This window comes from Leptinotarsa decemlineata, unplaced genomic scaffold (assembly GCF_025532065.1).
Source record: "Leptinotarsa decemlineata unplaced genomic scaffold, Ldec_3_MD MMD2_tig00026340_RagTag_RagTag, whole genome shotgun sequence".
Lineage (NCBI taxonomy): Eukaryota > Metazoa > Arthropoda > Insecta > Coleoptera > Chrysomelidae > Leptinotarsa > Leptinotarsa decemlineata.
The window spans coordinates 14,589,176-14,606,402 of record NW_027412694.1 but is presented as its reverse complement, the minus strand read 5'-3'; the positions used below and the strand labels follow the sequence as shown (position 1 = coordinate 14,606,402).

Here is a 17,227-nt window from a genome sequence, read left to right as displayed (position 1 = left end):
TGGTTTCTTATTACCTCTTTTCTTTATGAAATTGGTTTTCAGGAAAGTAAATTTCATCAAGTTTTTTGGAATCAGGGAGAGTACCGAAAAACGAAGCTGCATTTCCTCTTTGGATGGCTACACTAATTTTCTGAATGAGAAAAGATGTGGCTCTTGATTCGAGGGTTTCATCGGTTACCTTTTTTCCAATTTCGTTGATGAAAAATAAGGCTTCAGAGCCAAAAACACCAAACGTTTCACAAGCTATTGGGCAAAAGATATAATTATTTCCCAAATTCTGATATTTCCGTAGTTTGGAACTTTCTCCTAAAGAAGCAGCAGCACCGGCTTTCGCAGAAGTAGCAGGAAGATGGCAAGTTGCTAATGTATCTAGACAAGTCCCAAACAACAGATTTACCATTTTTCCATGGAACAAGTGTCATACCATCCGGCCGTTTTCCGTCGTCTCGACTTGAGCCTATGGGTTCTAAAATCGCAGGAATTTTTGCTGAAGTTAAAGCCCTTTTGATTAGATCATTAATTGCATAATGGCGAGATAAACGACCAGCGCTAAAACGACAGCTCAACCCATGAGTACCTGATTCATCCACAAATGCACCACATTTACAAATGGGTTGAACACACAGTGGTGTACCAAGTCGAAATCCGATGGCAAGTCTGAAAGAGTCGTCATCCAATAGAGTCCCAAGTGATGCTACAGGAACAGCATTCAACCAAGCACCAGATTCTTGCACAGTTACTGCGAGAAGACGAGCCTTATTTTTTGAAGTGTCAGAAGCTGTCTTCAGTAAAATACTAGTTGCTTGATCTAGTAATGGTTTATCCCATGCCTTCTGGTTTTTCATGTCTTCAATTTTCATTGTTTGGCCAGTTTTAGATTCCCAACGAGATTTTCCCCGATCAAAAACACAATCAGATATTGGCTTTGGGTATTGTAAGATAATTTCTATCAGATCGGAAACACTGCAAAATGAGGACAGAAATGATGGCAGAGCGAGTGAAGTGGCTGAACGAATTCCTAATCCTCCTCTAGAAACTGGAAGTGATGCCTGTAACCAAGTTTCGTCTTCGATACGGTTATTAGTAATGAGTTCCAGCATCCTTCTTAATTCGTCATCGACATTTTGTAATCCCTGTTCGTCATGCCAAGTAGGGCTGCACCTCAAAATATACGATAATTTTGGAATGGCTAATGAATTTTTCAATAAATGGAATGCGACATGTGTTGGTAAAATAGATAAACGTCCTGACATGACACGAAGTGATTGTAATTTTTCTTGCAAACAAAATTTTAAGGCATCATCAGATAATGGGACACCAAGAAGAAACCAATTGGGTTTTTCAATCACTCGTATACCAGGAGCTATTAGGTTAAATTGATCGATGATGTTAGGGTCCTGTTTATCCAGAAAAATGAGTTCGCATTTCTCGAAATTTAGTTCAAGTCCCAGGTCTTTCGAATGACTTATTGTGTAACGAAAATTTTCTAATACCACATTTGCTTTGTCACCAATTGAACCATCATCCAGATACCAGCCGTTGAATTCAGTGGATATTTTAGTTATAATATGATGAATAGAAAGACAGAACAATAGTGGTCCAAGTGGATCTCCCTGGTGTACTCCTTGTTCGGACATTATAATTTCGTTACCAAATATTAAGAAAGACTGTAACATTGTTCAATAAAAGGATATATGTCTGGTATGACGTTAGCCACCGAATGTAACATGAAATTCCTGTCTATAGTATTGAATGCATTCTTAAAATCAAGTTTCAGAAAAACTTTTTCAACTGGGTTAGGGTTTTGATTAATATAACATCGGGCAGCATGGGCTACTGCCTCGCAACCACCATTTGTTTCGAATCCAAATTGTTGGGGACGAAATTGATTTCCAAGACTTTCTCGTAAATTGAAACAAGCAAGTTTCGCTACTAAACGTCGATAAAAATTTCCAACAGCTATAGGACGTAGACCGCCAGTATTTTTCTTTAACGCACATAAAGAAGCACCATATAAAATAGGACGTATATCTTGATTGACATTTCCAGAAAGATGCATATTAGAAAGGTTCGTTAAAGAATTCAAAAGATGTTCGCCACAACTACCGGAACTATAGCTTGGCATATCTTGAATATGGGACGGTCGCAATGAATCAAGACCTCCACAAGAACCGTTGCGAAAAGATCCCACTGCTCTGAGAACATCTACAAGCGTAGACTTCCAGAGGAAGTTGTGTTTTGTCCAGAATTGTATAATCTTTTAGAAGCAGGAAGTTTACTTCGTAATTTTTCCTATGTTGCAGCATCAAATTCAGCAGGACTATCAGTAGAACAGAGAAATCTAACAGCTGCTGTTATATCACCGTCAGAAACTTTCGAGAGTACTTGTTTTTTGGGGATGTTATTATAATTTGTATGTTTATTCGAAATTTTGGCATAACAATTAGTCGATATAGTAATGTTATTATTGAAACTATTCAAATTTTTCTTCACTATTGTTGTGATTGAAATGTTTCGATTATCTTTAGTTCTCTGAATACTAAAACTTTTATAAGCAAACATGAGCAAATTTTTCCAAGCAGTGAAGGAATTCCTGGATACACATTCGTTAATTAATTTTGTGAGGGTAATTGCAGAGAGTAACCTTGCAGCCTTCAGAATACGTTTAATAATATGTATATTTCTTCTCAAATTAGATAAATGGATATGAAATGGAACTTCTTTGTTTCCAGGATCAAATTCTTCTTCGAAATCATTATCGGGATTGGAATTTTTATAGGAACTTGTAGTATCGATTGATTCAGAATGCACTTTTCGCATGTGGATTTTCAATCCTCGTATTTTGAAAAATTTTCCACATATTAAACATTGTTTTTCTTCTTCTGTCATCAAATATAGATCAAATTGGTTTGATTTATCGTGATCGGAGTCTTTTAATTCCTATGTGACTTTCTTGTATCGTCCAAAACTTGAATGTTTTGTTATGTATTTTTATCAGAAAATTATTTTATTCGGGGGTTGATTTTCTGCCCGACAAAATATTTTGACATAAGGGTCTTTTTAAGTACGCTAAAATGAATACATTCATAGAAAAAATTTCCAATTCAAACAGTATTTCAAAGAGTTATGGATTTTTTTCAGAAAATTATTTTATTCGGAGTGGGGGTTGATTTTCTGCCCGACAAAATATTTTGACACAGGGGTCTTTTAGAGTGCGCTGAAATGAATACATTCAAAGAAAAAATTCCCAATCAAAATTATATTTTAAAGAGTTATGGATTTTTCTTTGAAAATTATTTTATTCGGGGTGGGGGTTGATTTTCTGCCCGACAAAATATTTTGGCATAGGGTTCTTCTTGAGTACGCTAAAATGAATACATTCAAAGAAAAAAATCCCATTTCAAACAATATTTGAAAGAGTTATGGATTTTTCTTTGAAAATTATTTTATTCGGGGTGGGGGTTGATTTTCTGCCCGACAAAATATTTTGACATAGGGTTCTCTTTAAGTACGCTAAAATGAATACATTGAAAGAAAAAAATCCCAATTCAAACAATATTTGAAAGAGTTATGGATTTTTCTTTGAAAATCATTTAATTCGGGGTGGGGGTTGATTTTCTGCCCGACAAAATATTTTGGCATAGGGTTCTTCTTGAGTACGCTAAAATGAATACATTCAAAGAAAAAAATCCCATTTCAAACAATATTTGAAAGAGTTATGGATTTTTCTTTGAAAATTATTTTATTCGGGGTGGGGGTTGATTTTCTGCCCGACAAAATATTTTGACATAGGGTTCTCTTTAAGTACGCTAAAATGAATACATTGAAAAAAAAAATCCCAATTCAAACAATATTTGAAAGAGTTATGGATTTTTCTTTGAAAATCATTTAATTCGGGGTGGGGGTTGATTTTCTGCCCGACAAAATATTTTGGCATAGGGTTCTTCTTGAGTACGCTAAAATGAATACATTCAAAGAAAAAAATCCCAATTCAAACAATATTTGAAAGAGTTATGGATTTTTCTTTGAAAATTATTTTATTCGGGGTGGGGGTTGATTTTCTGCCCGACAAAATATTTTGACATAGGGTTCTCTTTAAGTACGCTAAAATGAATACATTGAAAGAAAAAAATCCCAATTCAAACAATATTTGAAAGAGTTATGGATTTTTCTTTTAAAATTATTTAATTCGGGGTGGGGGTTGATTTTCTGCCCGACAAAATATTTTGGCATAGGGTTCTTCTTGAGTACGCTGAAATGAATACATTCAAAGAAAAAAATCCCATTTCAAACAATATTTGAAAGAGTTATGGATTTTTCTTTGAAAATTATTTTATTCGGGGTGGGGGTTGATTTTCTGCCCGACAAAATATTTTGGCATAGGGTTCTTCTTGAGTACGCTAAAATGAATACATTCAAAGAAAAAAATCCCATTTCAAACAATATTTGAAAGAGTTATGGATTTTTCTTTGAAAATCATTTAATTCGGGGTGGAGGTTGATTTTCTGCCCGACAAAATATTTTGGCATATGGGTCTTCTCAAGTACGCTAAAATCAATACATTTACAGAAAAAAATCGCAATCCAAACAATATTTGAAAGAGTTATGGATCTTTCTTTGAAAATTATTTATTTCGGGGTGGGGGTTGATTTTCTGCCCGACAAAATATTTTGGCATAAGGGTCTTATTCTGTATGCTGAATGCTGAATGCATTTCCAAAAAAATCTCCATCCACGAAATATTTCAATAAGTTATGGATTTGATGAATCATGGATTTTCTTTAAACTCATATGTATATATTCCAACGATTTCTAATGACTTGATATTCTCGACAATTTTTGATATGGAGGATTTATTGTTATACTTGTTTTCAATCGCATACATTTCAGGTTGTTCAGTAAATTCATGGCTGGCCATTAATTTGTTCCGTATTTTGGGAGCCGCTGATTATCGGATCTCCCGCTTCGCATCGACAAATCCATGGCTAGAACTCGTGGCTGCTTTCACACTGATAGTGAATGTTAGGTATTTAAGAATAAGTTGTACAAGTAAGTTCCATTTTCCATTTGGTTTATCAAATACAAAAATAATAGAGAGAAATAAAAATCTAAAAACTATCTTATAATCCGGTCAATCTAGACACTGGAAGGTAAATAAATTGACAACAATGCAAACGCGTGTAATTGTTCAAAAACATAGTTAAACATAAGATTTTAAAATTCTGAATGATTGCGATGCCTGGAAAAAAAATTATTCGTGGTCAAAGGTGAAAAATCTCGAAAAATTGGTTTTTCGCGATTTTCAGGAAAACAGTAAGTTTTATCATAAAATAACTTCAGATAAAAATTATAGATCATAAAATTCTCTTAAAAAATGTATCAATACTTTTTTCTTAGAGCCACCGTTTCTGAGATACGAGATCGAAAAGTTGTAAAAGTTGTAATCGTCATTATATTCACACGTTTCCACGCCACCTATGAGGTAGTGTACTTAGCGCGTTTTTTTTAACGTGGTTTCCTCAGTAGGCCTATTCCACATGTCTGTTGTGATTCTGTCAAATTGAAAACTTGCATAATTAAATATATAAGGAATGGTTGGAAATTATAAAAGCGAATGAAATTAAAGAAATGTAAAAATTTATTCATCTGAGTCATAACCTTCAAATACTTCTTCCTGTCGTTCTTCTTCTCGGTCTTCTTCTTCTTGATCTTCTTCTTGATGTTCATCCTGGGTGTAGGTGAACTGCGTCAAGAGTGATGTATCGTATGTTTTTTTCGTTGGTATTAAATGAATCATCCACTATTGGTGATTCGGCATTAGAACATGACTGGCCTTGACAATGTGTACATGCCAGAGAACACACCAGTCCAACTTTTTTACAACCACATTAAGCGCTGCATCCCTTTTTACAGTTGCAAAAATTGTGTTCAGTAGTTTTTCCGGCGCAGGTGGGAGTTAAGTCTGAATAGGTTCTAATGCATTGTCGACCAACTTCCAATCCCAGTCTTTGGGTCTAGCTGATAACCAAGCCACACTTGAACTTGTTCATATACCCGGAAAAGATGTTGGTGAGCGGTAACTGAGGTTGGAGGAAGACAAGCTAATTGCACTTGTTTCTCATTTTTAGTGTTTTTTACGAAACATGCATATCGATACTTATCTAAGCAGGTGGTTTTTTCGAAGCTTTGTACATAGAAAGAAGAAACTGAATCCTGTTGGTGATAATTTCTTGTTGGGTCGAATTACTTTTTTTGAAGACTTCAGCACATTGAAGTAAATCTTGTTTTTCAAACATTTTAAAGACTGTTACTTTACCCCTCATGTAAAATGCAGACCTCGTATCACAGCCAGTTATTACGTGTAAAAATAGTACATGATTTTGACTCTTTGCAAAGGATTCAAAATCATGTACTATATATATTTCGGTTTAACATTGAGCTTTTCCTGCCTTTAGAAAGAAAATAGTTTTTTCAGGTGGAGTTCGAGCAGTAAGAAGTAGAGTAAGTCTACATCTTCACCAACAACAATAGTTGTATTTGTCAAATTAAATTGCTCTACAGCTGTTTCAATAATCAGTACGTCGGCATCGTTATTAGCCTGCTTAACCAATATATTTTCGCCAATAAACTTATCCTTCAACATTGAAATGAACCGAGATTTGTTGCGAGTATTTGCAAGAAATTTCTGTTGACTGGTAGGAACTGTCATAAATTCATCATTCACGCACACAATTGAACAGGGAGACAGATGTTGGCTCAAGGTTACACTAGCGTACAAATTATAGAACTGGATTTTATTCTACCTGATAATTCTTATATTTATACTCATGTGTACCAATAGAAAAATATTTTCACTTAAATTACAACTTTTTGACTTGTCGTATCTCAGAAACGGTGGCTCTAAGAAGAAAAAGTAATGAAATATTTTTTGTAGAGAATTTCATGGTCTACAATTTTCATCTGAAGTTATTTTATGATAAATCTTACCGTTTTCCTGAAAATCGCGAAAAACCAATTTTTTACGAGATTTTTTATCTGACCTCGAATACATTTTTTTTCCAGTCATCGCAATCATTCGAAATTTTAAAATATCATTTTTAACTATGTTTTGAACAATTACACACATTTGCAGCCTGTTGTAAATTTATGTACCTTCACTCTTATTTTTTAGCCTAATTTGACTGAAAGTCAAGATTAGTATCAAAAGAAGTGTTTTGTGATTATTGTAAGTTATATCTCAACAGTTCTTAGTAACAAATATTCGATAGGTTTTAAACAAAATGGATACCTATCAAAAACAATTTGTCCGATGAGCTCTCAATGGACACAAATCACCGTAAACTCAGTAACACACCCAAAAAAGTGTCAAATCATCATTCATAGTCTCATTTCCTGCAGAGCTGTTTTGATATGGCACAATATTTGAACTCCTCTACCCTCAATGAAGAGTCGTCTTAGGAAGAAAGCAACTATTCACGAAAAAATAAAACCATGAAAATCAAAGATAAACGAAGGTGTTATCGATGGTCCGTCGCAAAGCCAAGTTTGGGCAGCAATGAGAATTAGCTCTCCTACTCTCTCTGCAGTTTACAATGCAAGCTGTTAACTAAGTAATAGCATCCAGCGTTTTCTGTCGATCCCATTCATGACGTTGTTATTGACGTCCCTCAAAAGAAACTATAAAAGTTTCTAATTCAATCGATAACTCTTCTCGTTTGATCTGTGTTGATACCAATTGATATTTTTTATTTCGAAAGTTCGGCGGTCTATTTTTCTCAAGGACGAAACACAAGTACTACAGGAAAATCCTGAAGGCGCTATAAGAGCGGTGTCTGTACGAAAGTAGCGATTCATATTGGATTTGAATCGCTGGACATTAAATTCATTTGGAAAAACGTTCTTATGGAGTTTATTCCACATAAACGCAGTTCTCCAGATGAGAGAGTTTCTAACTATGAAGTTCTAAGTGCTGTTGAACCTCAGAACGATGAGCAGCCATAGTCCGTCGCGTATTTGTAATGCCAAGTCACTTGAACACCTCCCGTGAAATTATCTATAATATACTTTGATGTTTCAGACTATTAAGGTTGCAAGTGATGCTTGCGTCTAAAATTCGGTGGATGGCTCTTTCCTAGATGGAAACCAGCAGCTTCAGGATATACTTAGGAGCGGAGCTGCATACATGAGAACAATACTCCAAAGGAAGTCTGATCTGAGCTCAATTAAGCATCAAATGTTGCTGAGGTGTGTACAGTTTTCTGGTTTTGAACAGTGTTCCAAGCATTTGGGAGACAGCCTTTGCAATTAAAGCGATATGATTGTGCCATATTGGCGTCCATTTTAACTTACAACGAACTCATTGAAGCAGAAAACAGAATTTTCTGTGCTGACTTCACTGTATCCAACTTCCAGCTGCCGGTGGAAATGTGCATCCGCAGCCAATATCCTGGAATCCAAATGGAGTGACGTGACAAGTGTGCTGTCCACAGCAAAGCAATATATTGGATTCTTGGTTTTTTTCATTAAGTCATTGACATACAATGAGAAAGGGTTGAAGATAATATGGATCCCTGGGGAACACTAGCGTTGGTGATAAAAGTATTCGAGATATCCATCGACAGCCACTTGCAGCAAACATTCTTTCAGAAAGCTGGAGAGCCATAGCATCGAAGTTTGGCCAGAGTTCTGAGTATTAAGGGAATAACGAGAAAACATCACAAGTGGCGACGAGGTTTTCAGAAACAGTTCAAATAACTTTGTTTGGTGAACCGACGTATTTTTTTTCTGTTTTCAAAAAAAAATGGCTACGGAATACATCGGACATTTACGTAGGTAAATTTGACCCGGTTTAATGTGACTGTCCGATTTTCAAGAAGAGGTTACATAACGAAAAAGTGCTATTTTATTGAACATTCTCAACGAAGAGACTTATAAATTAGTTCACAATTTGTGTATTCCTGATGAACCTGAAACGAAAAGGTATTCTGAGTTGTGTCCGTTATTAACAGAACATTTCAAACCTAGTGATAGTGTTTTTGCTGCTGGATACAAGTTCTATACTGCTAAAAAGATGTCGAATGATACTGTTAAGGAATGGGGAGCTAGATTGAAAAGTTTAGCGGGGACTTGTCAATTTGGAAATGATGATGTGAAAATAGTTTTGAGAGACATTTTCATTATTTTTTATGAAAGAGACTCGTGGAAGAGAAATGTACGATTACGTTTAAGGAAATTGTGGATATTGCCGCAGCAAAATCAGCAGCACTTGCAACTTCATCTCCCAATGTTTCATCAAGAAGGAATCTGAATTACATTATGCCCAGGCTGGTTTCAAGAAAAAGGGAAAAGAACAAGGTCACGGTACATTGCCAGTACCGGTGAAAGGTACGTCACGAGCATCTACGTCAGGAGCCCCCCCTCCAAACAGCCAAAATGTCTAGTTTGTGGACGAAGAAACCACCAGACTGATAATTGTTTAATTCGTGAATATGTTCGTCATGTATGTAAAAAAAAGGGTCACTTGCAACTGTTTGTAGGGAAAAACAAGTAAACAGAACTAATAAATTTCGTTCAAATGAAAAAACACAAAACTATTTGGAAGGATCAGTTGATCTTTCTTTGTACATATTAGATTGTAAAGTAAAGCCATACACATTTAATTTAGATACCGGTGCTTCTTACACTGTTGTTTCAGAAAATTTTTATTTGAATAATTTCAAAGATTATTTTTTAGAAAAAAAGAATTAAAGATTTAATTTATACAATGGTGATCATATTATTATTCCATTGGGATATTTCAATTGTTTGATTTCATTTAAAGACACTTGAATCAAATAAAAAAAATCATTTTAATATTTCTGCCCTAACTATAACTAGTAGTGAGTCGACAGAAAAAATGTTCAAGCCGTTCCAAATGTTGATGATACTGTTGTAGAAATTGTGAAAGTTGTTAGGGATGATTTTGTATCAGATATAAGAGAAAATATGAATACTTGACCCAGACGGGAAATAAAACCTGTTCATAGACTGAATTACGATAGATTGTAAATAGTGTACTTAGTTTTTCTTTTAGGGGAAGGTAGTGTAATATAGTTAGTTTCTGCTCCTCGTATATCACAGCGAGTGTCGAGCCGGGAGAAAGGGTCATGGTAAAACGAGTAGTTTGAATGTATAGAATATATTTGGTATTGAGCAGTAAAAATGTGTTTTACTCTAAACCTTTCCCGATCAGAGTTCTATTGCGGGAATAACGAGAAAACATCACATTAAGTAAGAAGTGTTAGTTCATTAGGGAGAATATCAAAGATTCTCATTTGTATAAGTTTAGTAATACTGTTTCTTACATCAAATTAAACTGAATAAACCAATTATCGTATTCGACATTCTGTGAAATCTTTAAACAAAGTGTGACAGAATGAAGTTTGTTACTTAATTACCTACTTCGCATTATTTAATAGTATACAGTACACTAGAAGGGACCCAGCAAGTCCAAAAACCAAACTTGGGATCCCAACAGTATTTATACTGTAAAATATCGTTAAGTACTATAAAATATCCATAAGTAGTTTACTTCTTTCCTGATACTTCTAACTATACTAAATGTACAGGTTAGTGGAATTGCCATAAGTTAGTCATTACAAATAATCTGTTGAAGATACTCTACGACAAGATTCTCGTTGAAGTTTATAGGAATTCACTTGGTAAATCATATGAAACAGCCGCGGTGTTTTTATAAGAGAAACAACACTTTTGTTGATCGCCAATTATTTCTTGGAGAATGAATCAGCTCGTTACTGATGCAGAACCGAGTTTCAAAGCATTAAATTACGTATTGAAAACACTGTCCGTCACGATACCGTGGAATTACATCCATCTCTGATTTAATTGTCAGAGAACAAAATAAAAATACTCCATTCATAAATAATCGGGGGGCGTTTCAAAGTTTTTGGTTAATTTTCTATACGAAAATGCAGGTTACAAATAACAAAGAGTCGAACGATAATGAATGTCACGTATACTTGGCAAAAGAAATTTCACACAGAACTATAATTAAAGTTCACAGAAAGAAGTGTAAGATTTATATAACCGTATTGTTTCCGATTTACAGCCAATAACCAATTTCTCGAAGTGTTTTTTGAGTAAAAATGGTTAATGGTAAAATGGATAGTATTAGTAGTAGTAGTAGTAGGGAAATTCTTTTGAACATCATTTAGAGTTTACATACAGTTTTATTACCCTAAATGTGAGGATGGATGCACCTAAGTGGAGTATTCACTGTTATTAACTACCCTATATCTATAGTTGACTTAGTTGAAGGACAGTCTTTGCTGACTGAGTTACTTATAGAACAGCAGATGTCTCTGATTACACTTGCACCATAACAGTTCTCCTTTGTTCCATAGTTTTATCATCGACAAACTAACACACTTTTTTAAATTGAATCACATGACAACTGTCGTTGTCAATTGTTTGTTGTCTCTCTCTATGTTCTTCAACTACATGGCTTTTACCGGTAATCCATAATTTTAAAACAAATAACGATTTTTAGTAAATTTCATTTCAATAATCTTCTTTAGTGAGGAGTCAACCTCTTTTGAAGTAGTGACTTGTTTTATTGTATTGACATATTTCAATTGTTTAAATGTAACATTCTTTTCGACACGGCCATCCTCACTAACAGTAAGTTTGAGACTTTTCATAATCATTTTTATATTGTACTATCACCACACAAATTTTGTAGCTTTTCTTTGAAGATGATAATGAATTTTATCGAAATATTGGAATAACTTGTGTTAAAAGAGTACACTTCCGTTCTGCTCATCACCCAAAGATATTTTCCAAGTTTTGTTCTATATCTATATACATACATTCCGATTAATGAATATTGGGAATTATGACGAGTTTGCTGAACATCGTTTCTCTCTAGCCGAATAAATCGAAAAGTTTGGTATTGAACATATTGAATATTCTGATTGATTGAAATATTTCCCATGCTGGCTGGCAGAAGATTGAATACCTTTTGACTATGATAAAAAATACATCTTGTATGTGACTTTTATTGAATGCTGGTAGGTTTATGGATGAATTAGTGACGAATCTTGTTTATTTTTCACACTTTTCTTGAAGTGTGAAGACATTCCGTAGAGTACAGTTTGGGTTTTTTGAATAATGTTTTCAAGATTGTCTTTTGATATTTGTAGGATATCAGGGATATTGTCAAAAGTACCACCCCAAGCAGCAATACAATATCTCATTACAGATTCTACTAGAGACTGGTATGTGGTGATCAAATTTTTTTTAATTCAGGACATTTCTCAATTGTGGCTCAATTCTGAGCCATTTTACAAAATAGTTTATGTGGTTATCCCATCTCATAGGTCAATCCACAATGAATCTCAATATACCTAATCATTTGTATTTTTTTCTGTTACATCACAATTGCAATCCGTTGTATATATTAGAACAGTTTCCGTTATGTTATTCATGGTTGATCGTTCTGCAATAGGGTGAATGTAATTTAGGTTTTTTGTATTTATACTCAGAAACAGATACTACTGATCTGAACAAGAAATAATATGGCACCTGGAACTGTTCTCTATGGTTGCTGTTTCAATTTTCATTGCCTCATTCAGGTTATTATCAATTAGACATTTATGTCCTATGTGATAGATAGTCTTCCAAAATTTTGTAGAGTAGTCCAACACGTAGACCATACCCATGTTACTTTTTAATAGCATACCATGATCAACGGTATCGAATGCTTCAGCTAGATCTAGAAATATAGCTAAACATTTTTCCTATCTATCTAATGCTGCAGGTATTTGTGTCAATTTGTGGTCAATTTAAATTTGAAATCAAAATAAAAATGCTGTTTATAAATCTGCTTTTCAAAAAACTTCGGAATTCCAAACACTGCGAAAGAATGGCCATATTTCAAAGTTAGTTTCATTTAGTTAACTATTGAAATATACAGGATACAGCGCCTGAAAATTGACTGAAAATTGGCAGATATAGCTTTTTCAATATGCTTTAACGTTTTTCCATTATTTCCGGCTATAGTTGGTACAAACTTCCTTAATTCAGATGTAACACCCTGTAAATTCTCACATTTCCGAATATCTGTCAGTATTCAAATGTGAGACTATACAAAAAATTATAGAGATATTCATTTATTCATAAAATTGAAAATTTTGGTATGAAAATTATGATCTAATTAAACCTTTTAACGGTGGTTTTGAAAACCTGAATTCTATCAAAATGATTCGGGCAGTTTGTTATAAAGTTTTAGCACCTAGTAAGAAGTTGAGTTAGCGGTTTTATTATATTTGACGGGATTTATGTAAAAATCATTGCACTTTCTGGTATTTACATTGTGGTAAGATGAAATCTGTTTAAAAAAATCTGTTTTTTCCGTTAATCAGCTGTCGCCCCCCTAAGAACGACAACTCTCAGAAGTTGAGAAACTTGTGCGAGCTAAGGACTAACGAGGTCTTACCTTTTATCGTGTGATTCCTAACACAAATGCGATCATATTTCAACCTATTGGTGTGTATGAATACACATATTTCAAACATGAAAATATCCGGGAAAGTTAGAATTTTCAAATGTTTCTATAAATCTCTGTAGGAGGTTCTCTGATTAACGCCTGTTAATATTCGTATAATCTTTTTTTGGGCAATAAATACATTTGAAGCCACAAAGGCAAATGCCATACATGATTCTGGATTCTATATGTGCATAGAAATAATTTACTAACTGTTCAGTGGTTAATTTTGGCTTAGGATTTCGTATCAGATACGAAACAAAACTTAGTTTCAATAACAGTTTCTTACGATGAATTTTCACACAATTATCTAGCGTGAATCCCAAAAATTTACATTCATCGGATAAAAAAAATGTGTTTTCATTCTTATTGATTTTAATTTCATGATTTGAACAGATTTGTTGCCTGTGATGAAACCGTAGTAATAATGATTTGACACCGTGTTACATTTTTTTTTCAAAATTGTGTCGTCTTTGTCCGAAATTAGAAGTGATGTGTCATCCGCATACATAACGCACGGGCTCCAACAGCATTACAATATAATGTAGATGAAAGGGGCCCTAACACTGATCCTTGAGGTACTCCAATGGTAAAAACTTGAGTATTTGAAGTATATTTATGATGACTATTTTCAGATCTATTATTCACCGAAACAAATTGACTCCTGTTTCTGGTGAAAGACTCTATCCAGTCAAGGGCATTACCTCTTATTCCATAAGAATATAATTTATTTAATAAAATCGAGTGGTCCTTATCGTTTGACTATTTTTGGTAGAAATGATCCATGATGTAAACTATTTTTCAACAGCTTTTTTATCCCATTGTTTGAGTTTTTCCGGATACCTTTCGGAAAATAACATGCAAGTCCAGTCAATAACTTGATAGTTAGAAGGCTTTTTACAAGACTATCTTTTCTGTACTAAGTGGGATCACTATTTTTTAATGGTTATAGTTTGTAAAATTGGCTGGGACTCTTCTTTTGATAGTATTTAATTTTTTTCTAAGATTATCTATCGTATTTAATGAATATCAGTTTCATACATTTCTTGCCAATTATTTCAAAAGTTCAGATATTTTTATTGATTTTTTTTCCGCATGTCAGATAAACCCTCGAGTGACATAAATCTAGAAAGCGTCATTGTCCGAAAAGCGACACATGTATACAACATGTTACTGTCCTGCGTAAGCCAGGATTACTCCTGCGGGCTATTTCCTTTCGCGATGTTTCGCAAAACGGAATAAATTCAGTGACTTCAACGTTGGTGAGGAACTACGCTTGGCAACGTGTGATGGAATTTTATCGTGCAAATAATGAAACTATATAACCCAGTTTCACTTGTGACCCCGTTTAACCCTCGTACGCATGAAAAATGGAATATTAAACATGCCGTTGGCAGGAAAGTGGAATATTAAATTCAGTTGAGCAAAGGATTATAGGGTAGTTAGGGGAAGAGATTTGGAGGATTCAGGGTTTGAAGTGAAAAAGCCAGACTATAAAGCGGTGAAATTTCTCATTTCTTACCGTAGTTTCATTCGGCCACAGATTTTTGTTTTACCGATTTTTTTTATATTGGAAATTCAACTCAAAATTATGGATTTTTTGCAAGAAAACAAAGTGACCCACAAATCAGTTGTTCACGACATTACTTCTCGCTCATACTATAACTTCCAATGACCACTTTTTGGATAACAAAAAGCACAGGTTTATGTCCAACAGATCTGTCAACACAAATCTGCTATTATGTACCAACGAAGCAAATAACTCCTTAGAAAATAAGGTTCAACTGGACATAATATTCCTGGATTTTAGCAAGGCCTTCGACAGGGTGGACCATGGTGTTTTGCTGCAAAAGTTATATTGATTTGGACTATCCGGCAATATTAAATTTGGGGCCCTTGTTCTTTTTGTTATTCATTAATGACTTACCAGATCATATCGAGCACTCAAAATGTCTGCTTTTTACTGATGATGTGAAAATTTTCAAACAGGTGAGATCAGTCAGAGATTGCTCCGCCCTACAGAAAGAATTGAATAGTTTATTGGGTTGGAGTGTTCGATGTAAGTTAGATTTCAACCTAAAAAAATGCCAAGTTGTGACAATTACTCGCCAAAAGGACCCCATTTCGTTTGACTACCGCGTGAAGAACGAATCTCTAAAAAGAGTACATGAATGCAAAGACTTAGGAATAACTATGATTGCAAATTATTATTTGAAACACATGTTGAACATATAAGAAATACCGCAAATCGAGCTTCAGGATTCATTTCAAGACAGACTTCTCTTTTTAGCAACATAGATTCCATAAAAGTACTCTATTTCACGCTAGTGAGATCTAAACTCGAATACGGTGATGTAAGTTGGAATGGAGAATAACAAACAACCTTACAGGAACTGGAGAAAATACACAACAAATTTCTAAGGTACCTATATTATATGAAATATCGTAGTAAACCGGATTACAACAGCATTAGAACATCACAATTATTGTGAACTCAATTTAATATACCCTCCTTAGACTCTAGGCTAAAAATCTCTGCACTAATTTTTATATATAAAATTATTAATAACAATATAAATTCCGCAGAATTATTGTCACTATTACCAAATAATGTACCTCCCAGACGTACGCGAACTATGCTTAAGTTCAAGACTCCCTTCGTGACTGTTACTTCCACATCCCCCCTCTTAATCATGCTCCGTCTGGCAAACGACATAAATAGCTTGCAAGATATTAATTGGAATATGTCTATCACAAGGTTTAGATCTTTAGTCCGTAGACATGTTGAGAATTTATCAGTTTAACAATTAGTTTTTTCTGTTATTTCTAATGCACTTGCTGTCAGCATGTTCAGCCAATACGGTTTCAGCCGATATCTATCGACATAACGCAGCTCTAAGAATGCTTCATTACCACCTTCAGTGCTTTCAAGTTGTTGATGAAACACCAGTGATGCCCAACACTCCAGGGGATATTGAATTCGTTATGGGAAATGTCGAATCTATTGGAACTACTCATTTTTCACCCTCAGGATCATACAAGCTGATAAACCTAATGTAGTTCTTCTCGACAATCGGAGTAGGACTAATATCGTTCGAAACGAGGAGGAAAAGTGGGTGAAATATCGAATATACTACTACTAATATGCCTGCTTGTCGTAACTAAGGCAGAAATCTCGGTCGGATAAATGCAGAAGGATGTCATTCTTGCCTCAATGCATCAACTTAGGACACATGTTTTCCGGATCCAATGATCACTCCACACAGTGTGGGGAGTGATCTCGGATGCATCGGGGTTTCGGGAAAAGGGTACGACCACCACATCCTTCGGGACACAGTATTATTAGACTTGAAAGGTCACTCACATAGTATAGGATAGGTCAAACATGCAGCATAGAGTATAGCGAAATAATTAAAAAAAGTGACAAGAAAAACGAAATGAAAACAAGTAGAAAGAAAATAAACATGTTGAAATATTACTATTGTTGAATTATACTAAGTGTTACCTCAGTTTGGCTTTAAATTTCACGAAATTCTGTCCACCCCCAATGTCCACCCTTAATTCTTGTAGGGTACTGAAGCATGTTGGAATTCAAAGTGAAGATGTAAATCAATATTTTGTTTACGATTTTGGCACAGGTGTTTAGTGATTCACAGGTACTCATTCTATTGGAAAATCAAAAACG

General features: G+C 34.5%; 1 protein-coding gene across 1 annotated transcript; it reads right to left on the bottom strand.

Annotated features, from left to right (window-relative positions):
* Nucleotides 1-263: 263 nt before the first annotated feature.
* Nucleotides 264-1,637, bottom strand: LOC141485861 (uncharacterized). Its single transcript, XM_074183414.1, has one exon. The coding sequence runs from the start codon at nucleotides 1,635-1,637 to the stop codon at nucleotides 264-266; it is 1,374 nt and encodes a 457-aa protein (XP_074039515.1).
* Between the last annotated feature and the right edge of the window lie 15,590 nt (nucleotides 1,638-17,227).

Excerpts from the sequence above, each read along its gene's own strand:
- LOC141485861 (XM_074183414.1), bottom strand. The coding sequence starts at position 1,637 with ATGTCCGAACAAGGAGTACACCAGGGAGATCCACTTGGACCACTATTG.